Source organism: Penicillium coprophilum, assembly GCF_028826855.1.
Source record: "Penicillium coprophilum strain IBT 35676 chromosome Unknown utg000001l_segment0_segment0, whole genome shotgun sequence".
Lineage (NCBI taxonomy): Eukaryota > Fungi > Ascomycota > Eurotiomycetes > Eurotiales > Aspergillaceae > Penicillium > Penicillium coprophilum.
In genome coordinates, this window is record NW_026622720.1 from 2,555,325 (window position 1) to 2,571,675 (window position 16,351).

Consider the following 16,351-nt stretch of genomic DNA (forward strand, 5'->3'; position numbering starts at 1 on the left):
TAATCCGCCCCAGCTCGGACTGGAGATCCATGCCCTGGTGATCAACATCGGTCACCCGGTCTCGCGAATTGAGGGGAATCTTGTTATTTTCTTCCATTTCGACTTCGGAGAAAACACAATTTCTTCCCTAATGGAGACGGTACCTCAAGAATCAGGCTCATAGAACGACCCCAAACCGTGTCTCTCCCGAGAAATGGCGGACCTTCATGCCTCCGCAGCGGGCAATAATGCATCTTCCACCAGCTCCAGCACCTCCTCAAACCCACAATTTACTCCAGTTTCGTATGGCTCAGATGAAGGTCATCCAGCACCAGCGCCCACAAAATCCCCCATGGGCTCATTGCGACTGGAAACCAACTTTGATGACCATCTAGATGTTGGCGATCCTCTATCCGATTTCGAGAATGACGGCGACTACAACACCAGAGCGGAGCTTGAGGGTAAGCTACCGCGGAGTGGTCTAGGCCCGAGATACACATTAGAGGAGGAGAGCGAAGTAGTGAGGAAATTTGATCGACGGCTGGTTCCGTTTCTCGCCCTTCTATACTTGCTCGCCTTCCTGGACCGCTCAAGTACGTTTGGTTATTCCACACAGCGGAGTGTTTGCCCCTGTGATTGCAAATAGGTACTGATGATTTATCCAGACATCGGAAATGCAAGAATAGCAGGACTACAAGACGATCTACAACTTTCATCTTCGCAGTATGAATGGCTACTTACTGCTTTTTATATTACTTACATTCTCTTCGAATGGATGACACTGATGTACCGTGTCGTTCCTCCGCATATCTATATCTCTTTATGTGTGTGTGGATGGGGACTTGTCGCATCGTTCCAGTGTCTAGCTACTTCTTTTTGGGGCCTGGTTGTTCTCCGGGCGCTGCTCGGAATCACCGAGGCGGCTTTTGGCCCAGGTGTTCCGTTTTACCTGTCTTTGTTCTATCGCAGACATGAACTGGCTTTCCGTAACGGACTGTTTATCTCAGCGGCACCGCTCGCGACATCTTTTGCCAGCAGTCTGGCCTACTTGATTGTCAGATTTAGCAGCGATGGCCCGATCTCGCCGTGGCGAACTCTGTTCCTTGTGGAGGGATTTCCGAGTGTAATTGTTGCGGTGTTTGCTTGGTTTTTGATACCGGACTCCCCTGGTCGGGCTCGATTTCTTAGTCGCCGACAAAGAGTGGTAGCTCAGCAGCGTCTCGAAGAAAGCACAGACGATTACCAGCAATCATATGGAAGTCGATTTAACTGGCGAGAAATTCTCAAAACTGCAGCGGATCCCAAGGCTTATATGGCGGCCGTAAGTGACAGCTCTATTTGGGCGTGTGCAAAGCTCTAACATATCTATTACAGTTCATGTTCTTCAGCTGTAACGTTGCTTTCAGCTCCATGCCTGTCTTTTTGCCCACTATAATCAAAGAGTACGTCCCGCATCAGCACCCATTCATAACATCGACAGCAACCTTACATAACCTACAGCATGGGATATTCCTCCTTACAAGCCCAAGCCCTCTCAGCACCTCCCTATCTCGTCGCCTTTGTCGTAGTCCTCCTCACCGCATACGCGTCAGACCGAAGTCGCTCCCGAAGCCCATACCTAATAGCCCACGCCCTCATCTCGTCGCTCGCCTACTTAGCGATTGCAGCAACGGGTTATTTCCACTCACGTCTGCCACAATGGCTTCACATATCCATCCGCTACATATGTGTCTACCCCGCCACGGCCGGGTTTTTCTCCGCAATCACTCTCATCATCACATGGTCAATGGATAACCGAGTCGAAAAGGAAGGCAAAGGCGCCAGCATTGCCATTCTCAATATCATCGGACAGTGTGGGCCCCTACTTGGGACGAGACTGTATCCTGAGACCGACGGGCCGTGGTATACTCGGGGCATGGCTACTTGCTCGTTTTTCATGGTTGTTACTGCGATCTTGGCTGTGGGGCTGCGGATTGTTCTACAGCGGATGAATCGGGCGGCTTCCGAAACGACTTATACTATTGTACAGGCTGGTCCTGTTGATCAGGGCGAAGAGCGGGATGTGCTTATGGGTGGTGGAAGAAGGGATGATCTAGAGCATTCTACTGGGGATAGAAGGCTTGTGTACATCATATAGCTGATACAACAATGACTGCTTGGGATTACACTGTCTTGCAACCAAAAACGCTCGATTTCATACTTGAATCGCAGTTTGAAAGGCATACTCAGGCCTAGTCAACAACGAAGGCAAAGATATGTAGGCATCCGAGCTGGAAGGAAGGTTGGGTGCAGAATAGCGAAACCACAGCAAGAACTGGACCCCAAAGAAGTGAAAGTGATAAATCACAAAGACACTGATCAAGATGAGAATTCATAATTGCGAAGAGTCTGTATATGGTGCACAAAACCTAAAATTTATGTACGCCTAATGGTGTATATTTCGAGTTTCTTTTGACATCAAAGCAGCCCAGCAAAGGGCGAATCGGCAATTTGTGACTCCTTCCAACCAACACACTTCCAGCAACTCAACAAACCTTGAGGGTCATATTTCTTCTTAATGCTCACCAATTTCTTATAGTTATCACCCCACCACGCCTCGGACCAGTTAGCAGTGAACGGGTTGGCCTCGTTGCTGTAGGCGCCACTGCCAGGGGTGATACTCTCAATAATGGCCGTCATGTTCTGAATGGATTTGACCTTCTGCCTCCGAACTGGAAGTGTAGCGTTCCACTCCCAGGAGGCACCCGATCCCAGTTCCCAGATAGCCTGGCGCCAGGCGGGAGAAGCACTGGTCGACCCTTCGGTGTAGTTGTACAATACTGGTCCGACAACGGGAATGTAAGGTGTTTGGCCCAGCGATTGGATAGTTGCGAAGTAATTCATGAGATTCATGCGACCCTCAGGGGTCTTGAAGATGGAGCGGGGGATCAGTCGGCTTCCGGGGAAGCGAGTGACGCCAACAGCAACAGAGGTGGTCTTGACGTACTTCTCATAAAATGGGTACCAAGAAGTAAATTCTTCGATAGTAGCGGAGCCGCCGTTTGCTTTAGCGTAGGCGATTACGCTTGCCATAGACATATTGGCTTCCTTGATAGAGAGGAATGGAGAAATGTTGACGAGTGTGTTACCGGTGATGTGGCCGCCCCATCCTTCCTGTCCCCACTTAAGGGTGTTGTTGACGACAATCTCCATGAATGGAAGCATATTGGTGGAGTTGCTGGGGAACTTGATGTTGGCGGCGACAAAGCGGATAGCAGGCTCGACATGGTGGGTACTTTCGAGGACTACGCCAAAAGTTCCACCACCGCCACCGCGGAGAGCCCAGAAGAGGTCGGGATTCTGGTATTTGTTCGCAGTACGATAGACACCATCTGGGGTAACGACCTTGAATTCAAGGACACGGTCGATACCAAGACCATACACAGGGCTTAAGATGGAATGGCCGCCGTTTTGGACCCAGCCCCCTGAGACACCGACGGTGGGTGAGTAACCACCGAGTATGGCTACGTTGTTCTTGTGAGCAAATTGGTACGCCTCGTCGAAGTTGACTCCGGCGCCGACGGTGATGGCTGGATATCTGAGAGCAGGATTTTTGGAGCCGCGGGGGGCGAAGTCCGCACTGTAGTGCAGAGATCGCAGGTTTCGAGTCCAAAGAGATAGCGTGTCATGGCCACTGCTACGGGTGAGGTAATCATGGCCACTGTTCTTGATGACGAGCTGCTTGCCGGAGCAGTTGGAGAATTGGAAAGCTTCAACCACATCCCTTGCGCCCCGCACTTCAAGATAGTGAGAGGGTAGATTGCCCTGGCGGCAGGTGACATTTTCAAATGCCAGGGGATCTGTGGGATTGTTGCTGTCGAGGAGGCACTGATTACGGGGATCAGATGCCCACATCTCATCCTGATTGTTCATGTATCCATTAGGGGAGTTTGTCCGCAGCCATGGATCTGAGTAGTTCGTCTGGATAGCAGCGCAGGCAGTATTGTCGCGGATCACCGGTTTCCCATTATAACTGGAGAAGCAAGGTAAAGAGAAAGGAGTGAGATGCTTGATTCGGCCTCCGACTGTTACATTCAAGTCCTTCAAAGTGCACGCAGAAGTATGGTTTAATAAGGCTAATAAGACCAGCCCAGAAAACCCGGCCAACATCCTCGGCGAACGTAGAGAAATCGATAAAACCCACAAAAAAAAAAAGCAATGATAAGATAGAAATATAAAATAACAGGTTCTTAAAAGGCAGCGAGTATCTTAAACGTTTAATTAAACCAGCCCAGGCAAATGATCATCAACCAGGTTTATATAATAATTGGCTGATAATGTTGGAATGGATTACGGCAGTCTCTAGCTGCCAGTGATGGCGGGTCAAACCTGCCTTACACCCCTCTGTCCTAGGTTTTCAAGCCATCAATAAGTTCACCAACTCACCCATTTCTTTACATTAGACATAATCATGCCGACCACAAGACAGACCAAGCCGTCCGATACCAACCAAATACCAAATATCGACCGAACTCGCAACCGGGGAGTTCCTGGTCCCAAAATCGAATGGCTGGACTTGGACTTTTCTGAGACGTCCCCTGTAAGGCAAATGAACTGGAGGAATTCTTGAAATGAGGTTTAAGCGTCCGAGGGATGTCGTCACATCACTTTCGCATACCCCTTCGAACTGCCCCACAGGTTATGGATTATCATTCGTAAAGACTTGAAGATAAACAGACAAGAGACCAACAAATACATACACGTTTGAAATCCCAGTTCAGTCGCAGTAATTCAAAGTGGATTCCAGGCTAAACCTCTTCCGTAAGCCTTGGCATTCACATATGCCAACCCTGGAAGGCCTCGCACTCGTACGGAATCGAGATGAGCGGCTCCGATGCGTGAAAGTCTCATCACACTTTCCTGAATATGAGCTGTATCCAGTTTGTAGCAAAGGATGGGATTCAATTTCGAACAGTGTTCAAACTGCTCCAACGTGTTTGCTCCGACAGAGTTCGCCTATCTCTTGTTTCTATGATTCCATTCATGTTGCCCTCACGAACTGTATCAGGGTATCTACAAGGGTACGAAGCCCATAGATATGGGCTTTCTGTCTAATATTAAGAGTTCAGACAGTTTACTCCATACAATTTCCCAACGTGATCTTTTGAGTATCATTTTTGCAAAAAGTGTATCCCTCTAGTTTCTGTACGGTACGTTTCGACATATGAAATTTTAAATCTATACGCCAGTACCACTTTCTCATTCGAAGTAAGCCTCTATATTTTAGAGCTCATAAATCCTCTAGATCGAGGAGTACTCCGTACCGACCTAGGTATCTACTAGAGATCTGGTGGGGCGATTGCCCTCCGCTCTGGTCGATCCCTTCCCGAGCCGGCCACTTTACCGTCACCTCGATGACTGGAGAAAAATGTCTTTTTTTTCTAAGTATTCATTTTTTCGCAGAAACTTCAACATGTTTCCATCTCAACATGGAACACAAGACGAATCGATATTGGAAAAATGTCCTCATTAGCGTGCCGGTTGTAGGGGCTGGGTTGGCGACCATCACCTACCTATTACGCCTCTACTGCAGGCGAATGAAAGCGGTGGGGCTTCACCTTGAAGATTATCTAATGGGAGCCGGCCTGATCATCTCCTATTGTGTTACAGCTTTTGTAGTAGATAGTGAGTATTTCCCACAGATTCGGTGATATCATACTAATCATGAAAGCCGCCTTCAATGGCATCGGTTTGCCGATCGCATCACTCCCAAAATATCAACGGAGGCGTATTCAATTCGTAGGTGATGGTACATGACGAGTTTGAGGTATAGGAAACCTAACCCGCCACAGGATTCATGGATGATACAGAAGTTCTGGGCCCCATCAATGGCCTTTGTGAAGATCTCGATTGTCGTCTTCATCAAACGACTTTTCGGCTCCATCCGTGCATACGTCGTTATCTCCAACTGTCTAGTCGGATTTATCGCCATATGGGCTTTCGCGAGCCTGATGGTTAATATATTCCAGTGCATACCAGTACAATACTACTATGACAAAAAATTGAAAGGACACTGCATGGCGGCCCAGGTTCAATTTTTCCAGACTATGGGCTCGATCGCATTGATTGAAGATGTTATCATTCTCTGTCTGCCGATTCCGGCATTTTGGAGATTACAAATGAACAATCGGCAAAAGATATCATTAATGCTGGTGTTTTCTTTAGGTGGAGTGTGGGAATCCCCAATATGATATCTCGCTTGTTTCCTACTACTGACAAATTGCAGTGTCTGTATCTTCAGTTTAATGCGCTTGATTGAATTTCGCAATTTCCACATCACAGACCTTGCGGGTTCGTTGCTGTCCCAGCTCAGACAATGACTCCAACTAACAGGTTCCAGCATCAAGTGCCAAAGAGTCCATCTGGACTTGCCTCGAGGTCAACGTGGCCACCATCTGCGGCTGTCTCCCATTTTTTAACCCACTTGTGCAAGGTGTCCGCAGAAAAGTCAGACGTGGCGACTCGAGATATAATCCCCAACCTTCGACCGGATCCAACCTCCAATTACATACGCGGGGAAACAAAGACAATTGTAGAGAGCTTGATAGTGATTCTGGAGCATCAGCAAACTCGAATAGCCGCAATGCTATAGCCACAGCAAGTCGACAGAGCCCAGATGTAGAGAATAATAGGCAGGACGTGGATGGGCAGTCCGACACATGGTTAGATAGTGAGGATCTGGCGAATCGCGTGGGAAGGCAATGAAGGTTGTCCTAGTCAAATTAAACTAGAGACTACCATTTTGAGTACATGTTGGACAAAATACAGCCTATCTTCCACTTAACCATAACAAAACCAAGGTTCCTGTTTAGGGCCTAGAGTGCCATATATATGCCTCCGCGGAGCCAACAAAGCTCAAAGCTCAACCCGGACCCACCGATGGGCTAATGGGCCCTAAAATGGGCCCCAAACAGTACAAACGTAAAAGTTGAACCGGCGGGGATGTTGGGGTTTCCAGATTACCCTTCAGTCTCGCCCCATTTCTAAGCCTTGCCCTTGAGGTGGCTTCATACGAAGAATCATGAGCCAGATGAAAGGCAGTCACATCTCAAGATGAGGACATCATCGTGTTGCTCAAGCCGTTTTGGGAAATCGATGTTGTAAGGATAGATAGGAGCCAGTGTGGTAGGGTAGGGATATGATGAGAAGTTGGAGAGTCTTTCTTTATATATTAATTAGTGGCGCAAGAACATGATACACCATCTGATTTCGGTACTTTTCAGATATCTTTTACTTCAGAAAACTCTCACTTCAGATATTTCTTAATTTAGTATCTAATCGTAGTATCTCATCTTTCACAATATGTTCTTAAGCCCACATAGCCTTGAACTTGCTATCAAACTCGATGTGCAGTTCTTTGAAGGCCTTGGCAACCAAGAACATAGATCTGTGAGACTTGTCCACTGGCTTGTCTTGCGTAGGCTTGAGACCGTTGGTCGTGTCTTTGGGAGCGTCGGTGGCTTCACCCACGCTTTCATCCAGATCGTCGTCATCCATCTCATCCTCCCAGCTATCTATCACAACCTTCTTCGCTCGCGGGCGAGCGGCGGGGACGGGGGCAGCCGCCGCCTTGGCGAGTTCTGGTTTCACAGGCAATTTTCCAGCATTTTCAGCCTCGATCTGATCAACGGCCTTATCATCCACGAGATTCTCGTAATCGTCACCTCCGCCAGCAACATCCAGCATGTCTGCACCGATGTTGCCTCCAGGCTTGAGGAACCCTTCGATGCTGGCCTTGATGGTTGCCAAAGTCAACGAGAAGTCGTTCAGCACAAACCAGATGTCTCCGCGGCGAATGCCATTTGCGGTCTCCAACTGAGAAACACTTCCGTGTTTGAAGAAGTCGTACAGGTACGCATTGAGAGGACCCGCGTTCTCGTTGGTGTCAATTGGCACATATGGAATGACGGAATCTTCAATCCAGACGCCACTGCGAACCATCTGACTGAGTTCGAAGACAGTACTGCATTCGTCTCCATTTCCTGAAAGGGCGTAGAATGGGGATACGATTGATGGGGAAATGTGCTCAAACTCTGAGAAACCGAGTTTCTTAGATGAACTTTCTCCACCGCACTGGGTTCCACTGAATGGTAGCGAACGGTCAGGTTCATTGATATGCTGCTTGATGAATGTGGAGACATAGCCAGTGTAGATGTCCCGAACCTGTCTATTGTGAGCACGTAGGGCGGATGCTGCTTTTCGCGGTAAAGGTGGAAGAGCCACAGCCGAGGACGGCTTCTTTTCTGCGCTCTGGAACGATTCCAAGGTGGAAGCTCGCAGGGGGATACGCCCGAAAAGGTGAGCCATGACCAGCATAAGGGACTGAACTGTCTTCTTGGGCTTTGTCTCTATGTCTTGACAGAGATCCTGGAGGTATCCCGAATTCAGTAGAGCATGGAAAGCAAAGCTAGAATTCTCTGTGTAGTACAGATGAGAGATACAGCCCGCAAAATTCGTAGCCATGCCTGTACCGCTTAGAAGGTTGTTCCGTCGGAGGTATTCGATTGAGAATCGGAGGTGGTGGAGCACGGTCTGCTTCATCTCGGGGCCACCGAGATGAATCCGAGGACTTGAGAGTATCGAGTTGATCGACTTGACGGCAGATGGAGCTTGCTTTGAGCCCTGTAGCAGGATGAACAGCCGCAGGACCAGACTCGTCGTTATGGGGAAATGTCCATTGAGACTTGGCAGTCTTGAGCTCATCAGTCGTTGCACCTTGGATGGTGGAACGTGCTGGAAAACGACATTTCCAAGCACGTCAAATCCACGACGTCCTGCTCTTCCGGCGGCTTGCCTGAAATTCAGAGCCGTCAAGAAAATGGAATCACCCGAGAAGACGACCGTCTTACATGGCATGTTGATACCCAAGGCCAGAGTACCAGTGGCAATCACGACACGCAAAAAGCCTTTCCTAAAGAGGATCTCACAAACTTGGCGGTACTTGCGATTCATACCAGCGTGGTGGACACCGATTCCTCGCTCTAAACCATCAATCAACCATTGAGGCACCGAGCGCCACTGCAGCTGTTTAGCATATACATAAAACTCGGAAGCGGTGACCTTCTTAAAGTCAGCCAAATGGAATCCATCCACAGGCCTCTTTGGATCAAAGAGATCAAGCCAGCCGAAATCAGTAGATGCTGATTCTTTGGCTTGCTCTGCCTTGGAAGTTGGCTCTTCGTCGGCGTTTCCACTTGGCTTCTTCTTGGTAGCCCTTTCAAGCTTCTTCTTTGCTGAATTTTTGGATGTCTTCCATGCTTCCCATTTCGCAATCTTGGATTTCCAAACCGGGCTCTCTTCTTTCCACTTTGTCTCAGCCCTTTGTAACTGTGCCAACAGCTCTTGGCATATATCTTCACACTTGCCGCGGTCGTAATTGAAGAACAGGGCGGGAAGAGCATTCTGAGCGTGTAGCGAGGAGATCAAAGGGAGGGTCGTATCGAGCAGGTTGTCATTCAGTGTATCAGAAAGACCATTCATGCGAGAGATTTCTTTCGACAAATTCTCTTCCTTTTCGATTGCGAACCCTGCTGGGTGGTCAAGTTTGAGCAAAAGTGCTTCAAATGGAGATTCCTGGTCTTTCATCCACTTTCCTAACACCTGTTTGAGTTCCCTTTGCCATTCTATGATGTGCACTTTTTGGATGACATTATTCGAGAAAAAGATGGACGGGGCCAAAGATGGATCAACGGGGAACTGCTTTGTTTGGAGATCATTCATTGCTTTCCACAAAGTGAAACAGTCACGTGGCTCGAAGTCAAGATCATCTGGGATCGATCTGGAGCGGTCCAGCAGGCTGGTGACAGGATGCACAAAAGTCATATCACCTGCTCCCTCTAGGCCCAACCGGGCCAAGCTAGGAGTATTGGAGAACCCCTTGAACGAAAAGTCACCGGAAGGCTCATACACGTACTTTCGCAAATCAGAATAACGATGCTGATGTTGGATCATCTTAAGGTCAAACCCATTGGTTTTCTGGGCAAGATCCAGCCAGTTGTAGAATTCTTGAGGATTTCCGACGGTAGCCGAGAGAGCGATAATTGGGCATGGGGCCATGAGAAGCAGCTGTTCCCAAACGACACCATCCTCAGCCTGGCCGATACAATGGATCTCATCAAAGATGATGCGCCTCAAACGGGGAGTCCATGCATTGGCGTTGGAGGGATTAAGCAGCATGGTCTGAAGAATCTGGGGAACCGTGATGAGAATTTGGCATCCCTGGGGGTTGTTGATGCGGTAATCTCTTGTGTGGATAGCCCAAACGGACTTTCCACTGGTCTTGGCTGGGAATGATTTGGAAAATCGTGCTTGCACCTCGGCTGCAATCTGATTGACAAGAGCCTTTGTGGGGGCAACATAAACCAGAATTCCATCGTTGTCTTCTTTCAAAATCTGTCTCATCGCATAGAAACTGAGACATGTTAGCATGGTTCTGAAAAAGTACATATTGCTACTTACGAGATGAATGTTTTTCCTGCACTCGTTGGGGCCACGATGAATGCGCTCTTCTTTGCATCGATTTGGTCCAGCACTTCACGCTGCCAGCGATCGGGCGCAAAATCAGGCGTCCGGGGGTCGGGCATTGAGTCTATGCTGCGCTCCATGAAAGGCCCACCGTGTTGAAGCTGGAATTCAACCGGGCTCATCTCGATACTCATGCTCGGTGCTGCTTTAGGAATCTTGAACGGCGGGAAAGATAGTTTCTGTTCACTATCGGCACAAAGCTGGGCAGGTGGCAAACCTAGTACTTGACAGACTGTCGAGACATATGCGACCATATCGGATGAGATGCCTTGCTTGATTTTCGTGAGACAAGTGACAATTTCCCAGATGCGTGTCACGACCAACATGTGCTTTTTACTTTGCACATTTGTGCGTTCAACAAAAAGAAGCCGCAGTAACGTATCGATCATGCAGGTCAAAACTTCTGGTTCCAGAACCTGTCGACTGTCTTTGGGAAGACTAGTCAAGTACCCGTTGAGCTTTGTAAAACGAGTTACAAGATCATCAATGAGAGCGAATTCGTCATTATACATGTTCTTCCACTTCTGTCTCTGTTTTTGGGTTACTTCCATTGCTTTTTGGTGAACGAATGCTGCGGCCTTCTCTTTGGTGGATGGTTTGCCAGACTTGGAGTGAGATTTCTTGTCTGATTTCGAAGTCGAGTGAGATCCGACGTCTCTGGTTGCCGAAGGAGTTTGATGAGACTTCTGGCGTGAGCTACTGCCAGATTCAACAACGATCGGCTCTGGCTGTGATCCTGAGAGACTTGCAGCATAATCTCTCATCTCGGCCATAAAACGCTGGTTCCGCTTGTGGTTCCGCTCAACCTCCTGCGGTGTTAAAATGACTTTCTTTTGATCAAGGGGCTTGGAGCTATGCCAATGGGTATCTTCGTTCTCCTGGGAAATTTGGCTATCGCTAGATTTATCGACTGCCAGGTGAACAGGCTTCAGGATCTTATCGAATACTGCATTGCTAAACGGGAGCACCTTTTCAATGCCATGGGGGTTGGAGATACTTCCGTTGATAGCATCCTCAGAGCCAGCTCCTGCCACAGCCACTTCGCATTGCAGTGTTGTGCCGCAAATGCGGCCCAAAAGACACGCAAGAGTGTTGAATGAGGGTTGTGTGACCGAGGATATTAACTTTTGGATGCCCATTTTCTCGACCATTTGCTGAACTTCGAAGAACAAAGTTCCATCTAGGAGGTCAGCAAGATCGCAAGGTAGGTTATGATCGCTCATTGCTTTATCCCAATGCTCCGAGCTGAGCAAAACCTTCGCCGATTTCACGAATTCGTTGAAGAATTTTGAGGTTCTAGGTGCCGTGGTTTGGATTGATCGATCCGACAGCTCGATGTTTTGCAAAAGTACAATGTGCAAAAGCATAGACTGTGCTCCAACCTTGTTATCGAGATTGTCCGCCACCCCGCCCAAAAGCATGGAGCCGAGGGTAACAACCACAAGACATTCGCGCTGGGACAGCCCAGGCTGCTCAAGAAGTGCCTGTTCAAGAATTGTTTGAGCTTGGCTTGACAATTCGTTGTTGACAGGATCATATTCAAGCGCATCCTCCTGGCTGTCTTCGATTTTTAATTGAGAGAGGGACTTCCACAAATAATTGAAATCAGTTGTTTCTTGACTGGGCTTATTTGAATCGTCTGTTTCAGGATGAATCGGCAAGGGATTTGTTTTAATGGAGCTTTCAATCACCATTGCCATGACCTGTGTATAGGATGAGTGTCAAGCGCAGTCTTTTGGGGGCGGAAGGAAGTACCTTTGTGTCACGGAACTCGAGAGTATTGAGGAGAGCGAGGTTGTAACCGTGGACAATAAACCAGTATATCATTGTGCGAAGCTTGAATCTTGAGATCTCACCACGCTTATTGACAAGAGGGCCTTTGTTGTCGCCATCTTCAAAGTCGCTGCTATCAGAATCACTTTCTGAATCGGCGCTGTCGATATCACTGGCAGTATCATCCTTGTGATCGGAAAACGCGCCGTCATGACACATGAACAAATATGCCCCCGAACTTATCAAATGAGCTTTGAACTCATCGGACTGGAAGCTGTCAAACCTCAAAGCTTGGAAAAATTGTGACGGTTTGACGCGGACAGAGACAAGATGCTGTATGATTGCCTCTCTGGCGAGAAGGTACCTCGCATGAAGGTCTCTGTGGACTCCTTCGGGAATACACAATGTGGCATTCTCGGCAAAAAAGACGACCTCAAAGAAACACTTGCGCTGTTGAAGCTTTTGTAATAACTTCTCGGCAAGGTACGTCGCATGCAAGACCTGGAAGCCCGGGTTGAAGTCAAGTTTTTCGTTGGAAAAGCATTGGAGTAGAAGCGAGTCTCCTTCGATTATGAAAAGCTCGTCACCAACAAAGTCACCGACGAGGTCGACGACTCGAGAGTCTAGGTTATTGTACCTTTATTTCAAAAATGAGTATAAACGGGCTGGCTCTAACAGCTAGAAAGCCAATGCTCACCAGTCTAACACAACATGGCGATCCATTATGTTCTCGATATTTCGATAGCTCGATAGCTCGATAATTTAGCCTAGATGGCTAGATGTAGACTGTTAGTCTCATGGTTGGTGTATTGACATTCCGAGGCTCGAAAATGAGCCGGTAAGGCTAGCTCAGGATAGCAAGGGAAAGAGAGCACAGAGAGGAGCGGATAAAATAAAAGCTCGGGAAGGAAAAATATCGTGAAATGCAGTCCAAAGGAGGGGCATCAAACAGGATACATTCTTATATTGCACCTATTGTCATTTGATGGCTCGGGAATACAATAGCTTACCGTTATTCAAAGGGAATTCTGGTTCATTTGCTTCTATAAGGCGTAAAGACAGTCGCTAGAATAGTTGAATCTTCTTGGGTCACCAAAGTGAAAGGATTTCGGGCAGAAAAGTTGATGACCGCCTTCTCCAGTATACGATATACGGGCATTTACTACATAGATCAAAACGGAGTAGAGATCCGGTTGCGAAATACATTATGCTGTGTAATGAGCTTGGCAGAGATTCTTGTATTTTTGGGTGTCTTTTGCCCCCACACTATTGGCTTTAACCTCATTTTACTTCCGCCTTCAAAATAATTACATGATAATGCATACTTTTCATGATGACCTTCTGACGAGACAATCAGACCTATAGATGTAAATTAAATCCATAAAGTATTAATCTCAGAGCAGCAGGCACACGTCCAGGACGATGGCGTAATTAAACAGAGTGAGAATCGAAGCACAAAACGCTCTCTGCTCCAACACAGTATGCTTTCCGCCGAACAAAGTATAAAACTTTTGGCCTACGGGTCAGGAGACGGAGAAACAAAGGGATAAAAACCCTGCCTCACGAAAAATATATATATATAGGTGCACAAAACAGCTGCTTTTGAGGATTCCCCCTTGAACGCCTGTTTATATTGCAAGTCATGCGACCTAAGGCCTCATGAGCACGCTGGTGGACATGCTTACTGTACCAAATTCCTCAACGCCAGTATTATTTTTCGAAGATTCTCACCAGCTATATGCATGCCTTTCCTTTGAAATTGACTTTTGGGAAAATCTCCTGCCGAGTGAGAATACCGCTTACCAAGCAGTGTGTCCTCCATCAATAAGAAGAGTACTTCCAGTCATGAAGCTGCTCGCATCGGAAAGACAGAAAAGAGCCGTACCACGAAACTCCTCGGGCATTGCCAAGCGACCAAGCATATTTTCTGCCTCCCAAGTAGCCCTGGCAGCGGGGTTTTGCTTGAACACCTCGTCCACCATCGGGGTGATGATGTGTCCGGGGCACAGGCTGTTGACACGAATGCCGTGACGACCCCATTCCATAGCGAGAGAGCGAGCGAGCTGAATGACCGCCGCCTTGGAGGAGTTGTACACAGGTGAGGTCATGCCTTTGTTGGCAATGAGGCCGCTCATGCTCGCTACTAATAGGATCGAGCCCTTCTGTTGATATTTGAACATCTGGCGGGCCGCAGCGGTGGCTGAGTTGAATACTCCATTATAATTAATCGACATCACGTCGTCCAAAGCCTGCTGGGAGTGCTCCAGTGCACTTTGGAGATGGTTGATTCCCGCTGCGGCGATCAGACCGTCCAGTCGCTCTCCCTTCGCTGCAATGGCTGCAAATGCATCGTTGACTTCAGCGCTGTCGCGTACGTCAATGCGGATATACTCCAAACTGCTGCCGTAGTCGCCTTTGGCCCTATCTTGAGCGACGAGGAAGTCTGGGTGTGGGGACTCGAGGCGGTCCAAACAGTACACTAAGTATTTGATATTGCGTTAGCATTCGTTCATCTTGGCACCGGAGGGGAAAGTGAGAGTGCAAGTACCTTTGGCCCCAGCCTCGATCAGTGCTTCCGCCATTGATAGTCCCAGTCCCCGTCCACCGCCGGTAATGGCATATACTCGGCCCTCAAGATCAAACTCGCTGAAACGGTGGTGGTTGCGCAAAAGTTCTTTTGCCGGCAGCTTTGATTGGATGTGGTCTGGGCCGTGAGTCACACTGTGAATATCATGAGGGCTCAGCGAGCTATTGATGTTCGAGTACAGGCGCGACGATGACGAAAAGAGAGAACGGGGAGTAATGACAGTAACTCTTGCTAGCCGTGTTCGAGCGGGAGCCAGTACTCGGGGAATAACAGACATGACTCAGGGACAGATTGGGTATATAAGAGGTGGGAGGAAGAGGGGAGAGTATTAACTATTAGCCTCAATAACTGTGAAGCGAGAAAATTCGAGGGACTGATGCAACCAAAGATTTCACGATATTCCATCCATGGCATCAGGGTGATAGGTTTATATGTCCAGAGAGTTAGAACGGCACTTCCTTAGGGAGCCTACCGAGAAGGATAAGATCCTGCATAAATATTGACAGTGAAAAATCAATTCTAGTTGCGCGTGACTAGGTGGATAACTGTTTTCACCATTGCTGAGATGGACCCAGGTACTCCGATTGACCGAGAACATACACAGTACGGCCTACGCTAGCCACGGAAGCTCTGATTAGCCATAGAGATGGGGAGGTCGAGGAAAGGGGGTCGCACCGCCACCCAGAAGGAATATCGTGACCCTTGGGCCGAAGACGGTAACTTCGATGGGAGCTTCGATGGAATGGCCCACCCGGCGGGAGTATGCACGGTTGTCCATCACAATCGATTGTTTGTGATCATGATTGGCTTAGAATCTGTTTCTTTTTTTCCACGCCGATCCCCGATCTTGTTCCGGGTCGAGAGGGTTGGATAATTAGGGGAATATCAGAAGATCCCGCGAAGCTGAAGCTCCCGTGCAGATGCGGAATGCCGGCCTCCCCCAATGAGACACTCGGCATTAACGGCTAGGAACGCAATACATTTCGTTTCTTCCCCCTTTGACTTTCCGGAATATTCTGTTTGCCATGGATATTTCGAGATGTTGGGAGGCTCAAAATCAGAAGAAAAAAAAAAACCGTAAGCAGTGACAAGTCACGATCATGCCCCTTTCTCGGCGTCCCGGAGCCCTTGGGATAGACCCTCCGAGTTCCACCTTAAATCCACCCGAGCCCCATGGGCACGCAGGTTGTCCAGTCCCGAGCTCCAATTTTGATTTTATTTTATTTTTAGGATGGGAGGAATGGACCACATGAGCTTAATAAAATCTCATACCTTCATGCTCGGCATTTCCCAATTGGGTAATCCTTTTTCACATCTCACACCGACTCCCATGCCCAAGGGGTAGTTTTGCAATAGCTCTGTAAAATACTCCGTATTTCACTTTCAATGGGATCTTTGGGTCTTTAATTTGCACTTGCGGTGATAATCGGAAAGGAATTTAACGCTTCT

General features: G+C 48.2%; 5 protein-coding genes across 5 annotated transcripts; 2 read left to right on the forward strand and 3 right to left on the reverse strand.

Moving 5' to 3' along the window:
- Positions 1–193: 193 nt before the first annotated feature.
- N7500_000973 (uncharacterized protein) lies at positions 194–2,116 on the forward strand (the record flags this gene model as incomplete). The annotated part of the gene is made up of 4 exons (XM_056672119.1): positions 194–572; positions 645–1,300; positions 1,354–1,421; positions 1,480–2,116. 4 exons carry the CDS (start codon positions 194–196, stop codon positions 2,114–2,116), a joined length of 1,740 nt encoding a protein of 579 aa, XP_056537692.1.
- Positions 2,117–2,436: 320 nt separating this feature from the next.
- N7500_000974 (putative isoamyl alcohol oxidase) lies at positions 2,437–4,128 on the reverse strand (the record flags this gene model as incomplete). Its single annotated transcript, XM_056672120.1, has 1 exon — positions 2,437–4,128. One exon carries the CDS (start codon positions 4,126–4,128, stop codon positions 2,437–2,439), a length of 1,692 nt encoding a protein of 563 aa, XP_056537693.1.
- Positions 4,129–5,447: 1,319 nt separating this feature from the next.
- Positions 5,448–6,723, forward strand: N7500_000975 (uncharacterized protein; the record flags this gene model as incomplete). The annotated part of the gene is made up of 5 exons (XM_056672121.1): positions 5,448–5,643; positions 5,690–5,757; positions 5,811–6,190; positions 6,245–6,309; positions 6,359–6,723. 5 exons carry the CDS (start codon positions 5,448–5,450, stop codon positions 6,721–6,723), a joined length of 1,074 nt encoding a protein of 357 aa, XP_056537694.1.
- Positions 6,724–7,326: 603 nt separating this feature from the next.
- On the reverse strand, positions 7,327–13,038 carry N7500_000976 (putative DEAD/DEAH box helicase; the record flags this gene model as incomplete). Its single annotated transcript, XM_056672122.1, has 4 exons — positions 7,327–10,429; positions 10,477–12,245; positions 12,298–12,952; positions 13,013–13,038. 4 exons carry the CDS (start codon positions 13,036–13,038, stop codon positions 7,327–7,329), a joined length of 5,553 nt encoding a protein of 1,850 aa, XP_056537695.1.
- Positions 13,039–14,114: 1,076 nt separating this feature from the next.
- Positions 14,115–15,179, reverse strand: N7500_000977 (putative short chain dehydrogenase/oxidoreductase; the record flags this gene model as incomplete). The annotated part of the gene is made up of 2 exons (XM_056672123.1): positions 14,115–14,794; positions 14,864–15,179. The coding sequence occupies 2 exons, from the start codon at positions 15,177–15,179 to the stop codon at positions 14,115–14,117; spliced, it is 996 nt and encodes a 331-aa protein (XP_056537696.1).
- Between the last annotated feature and the right edge of the window lie 1,172 nt (positions 15,180–16,351).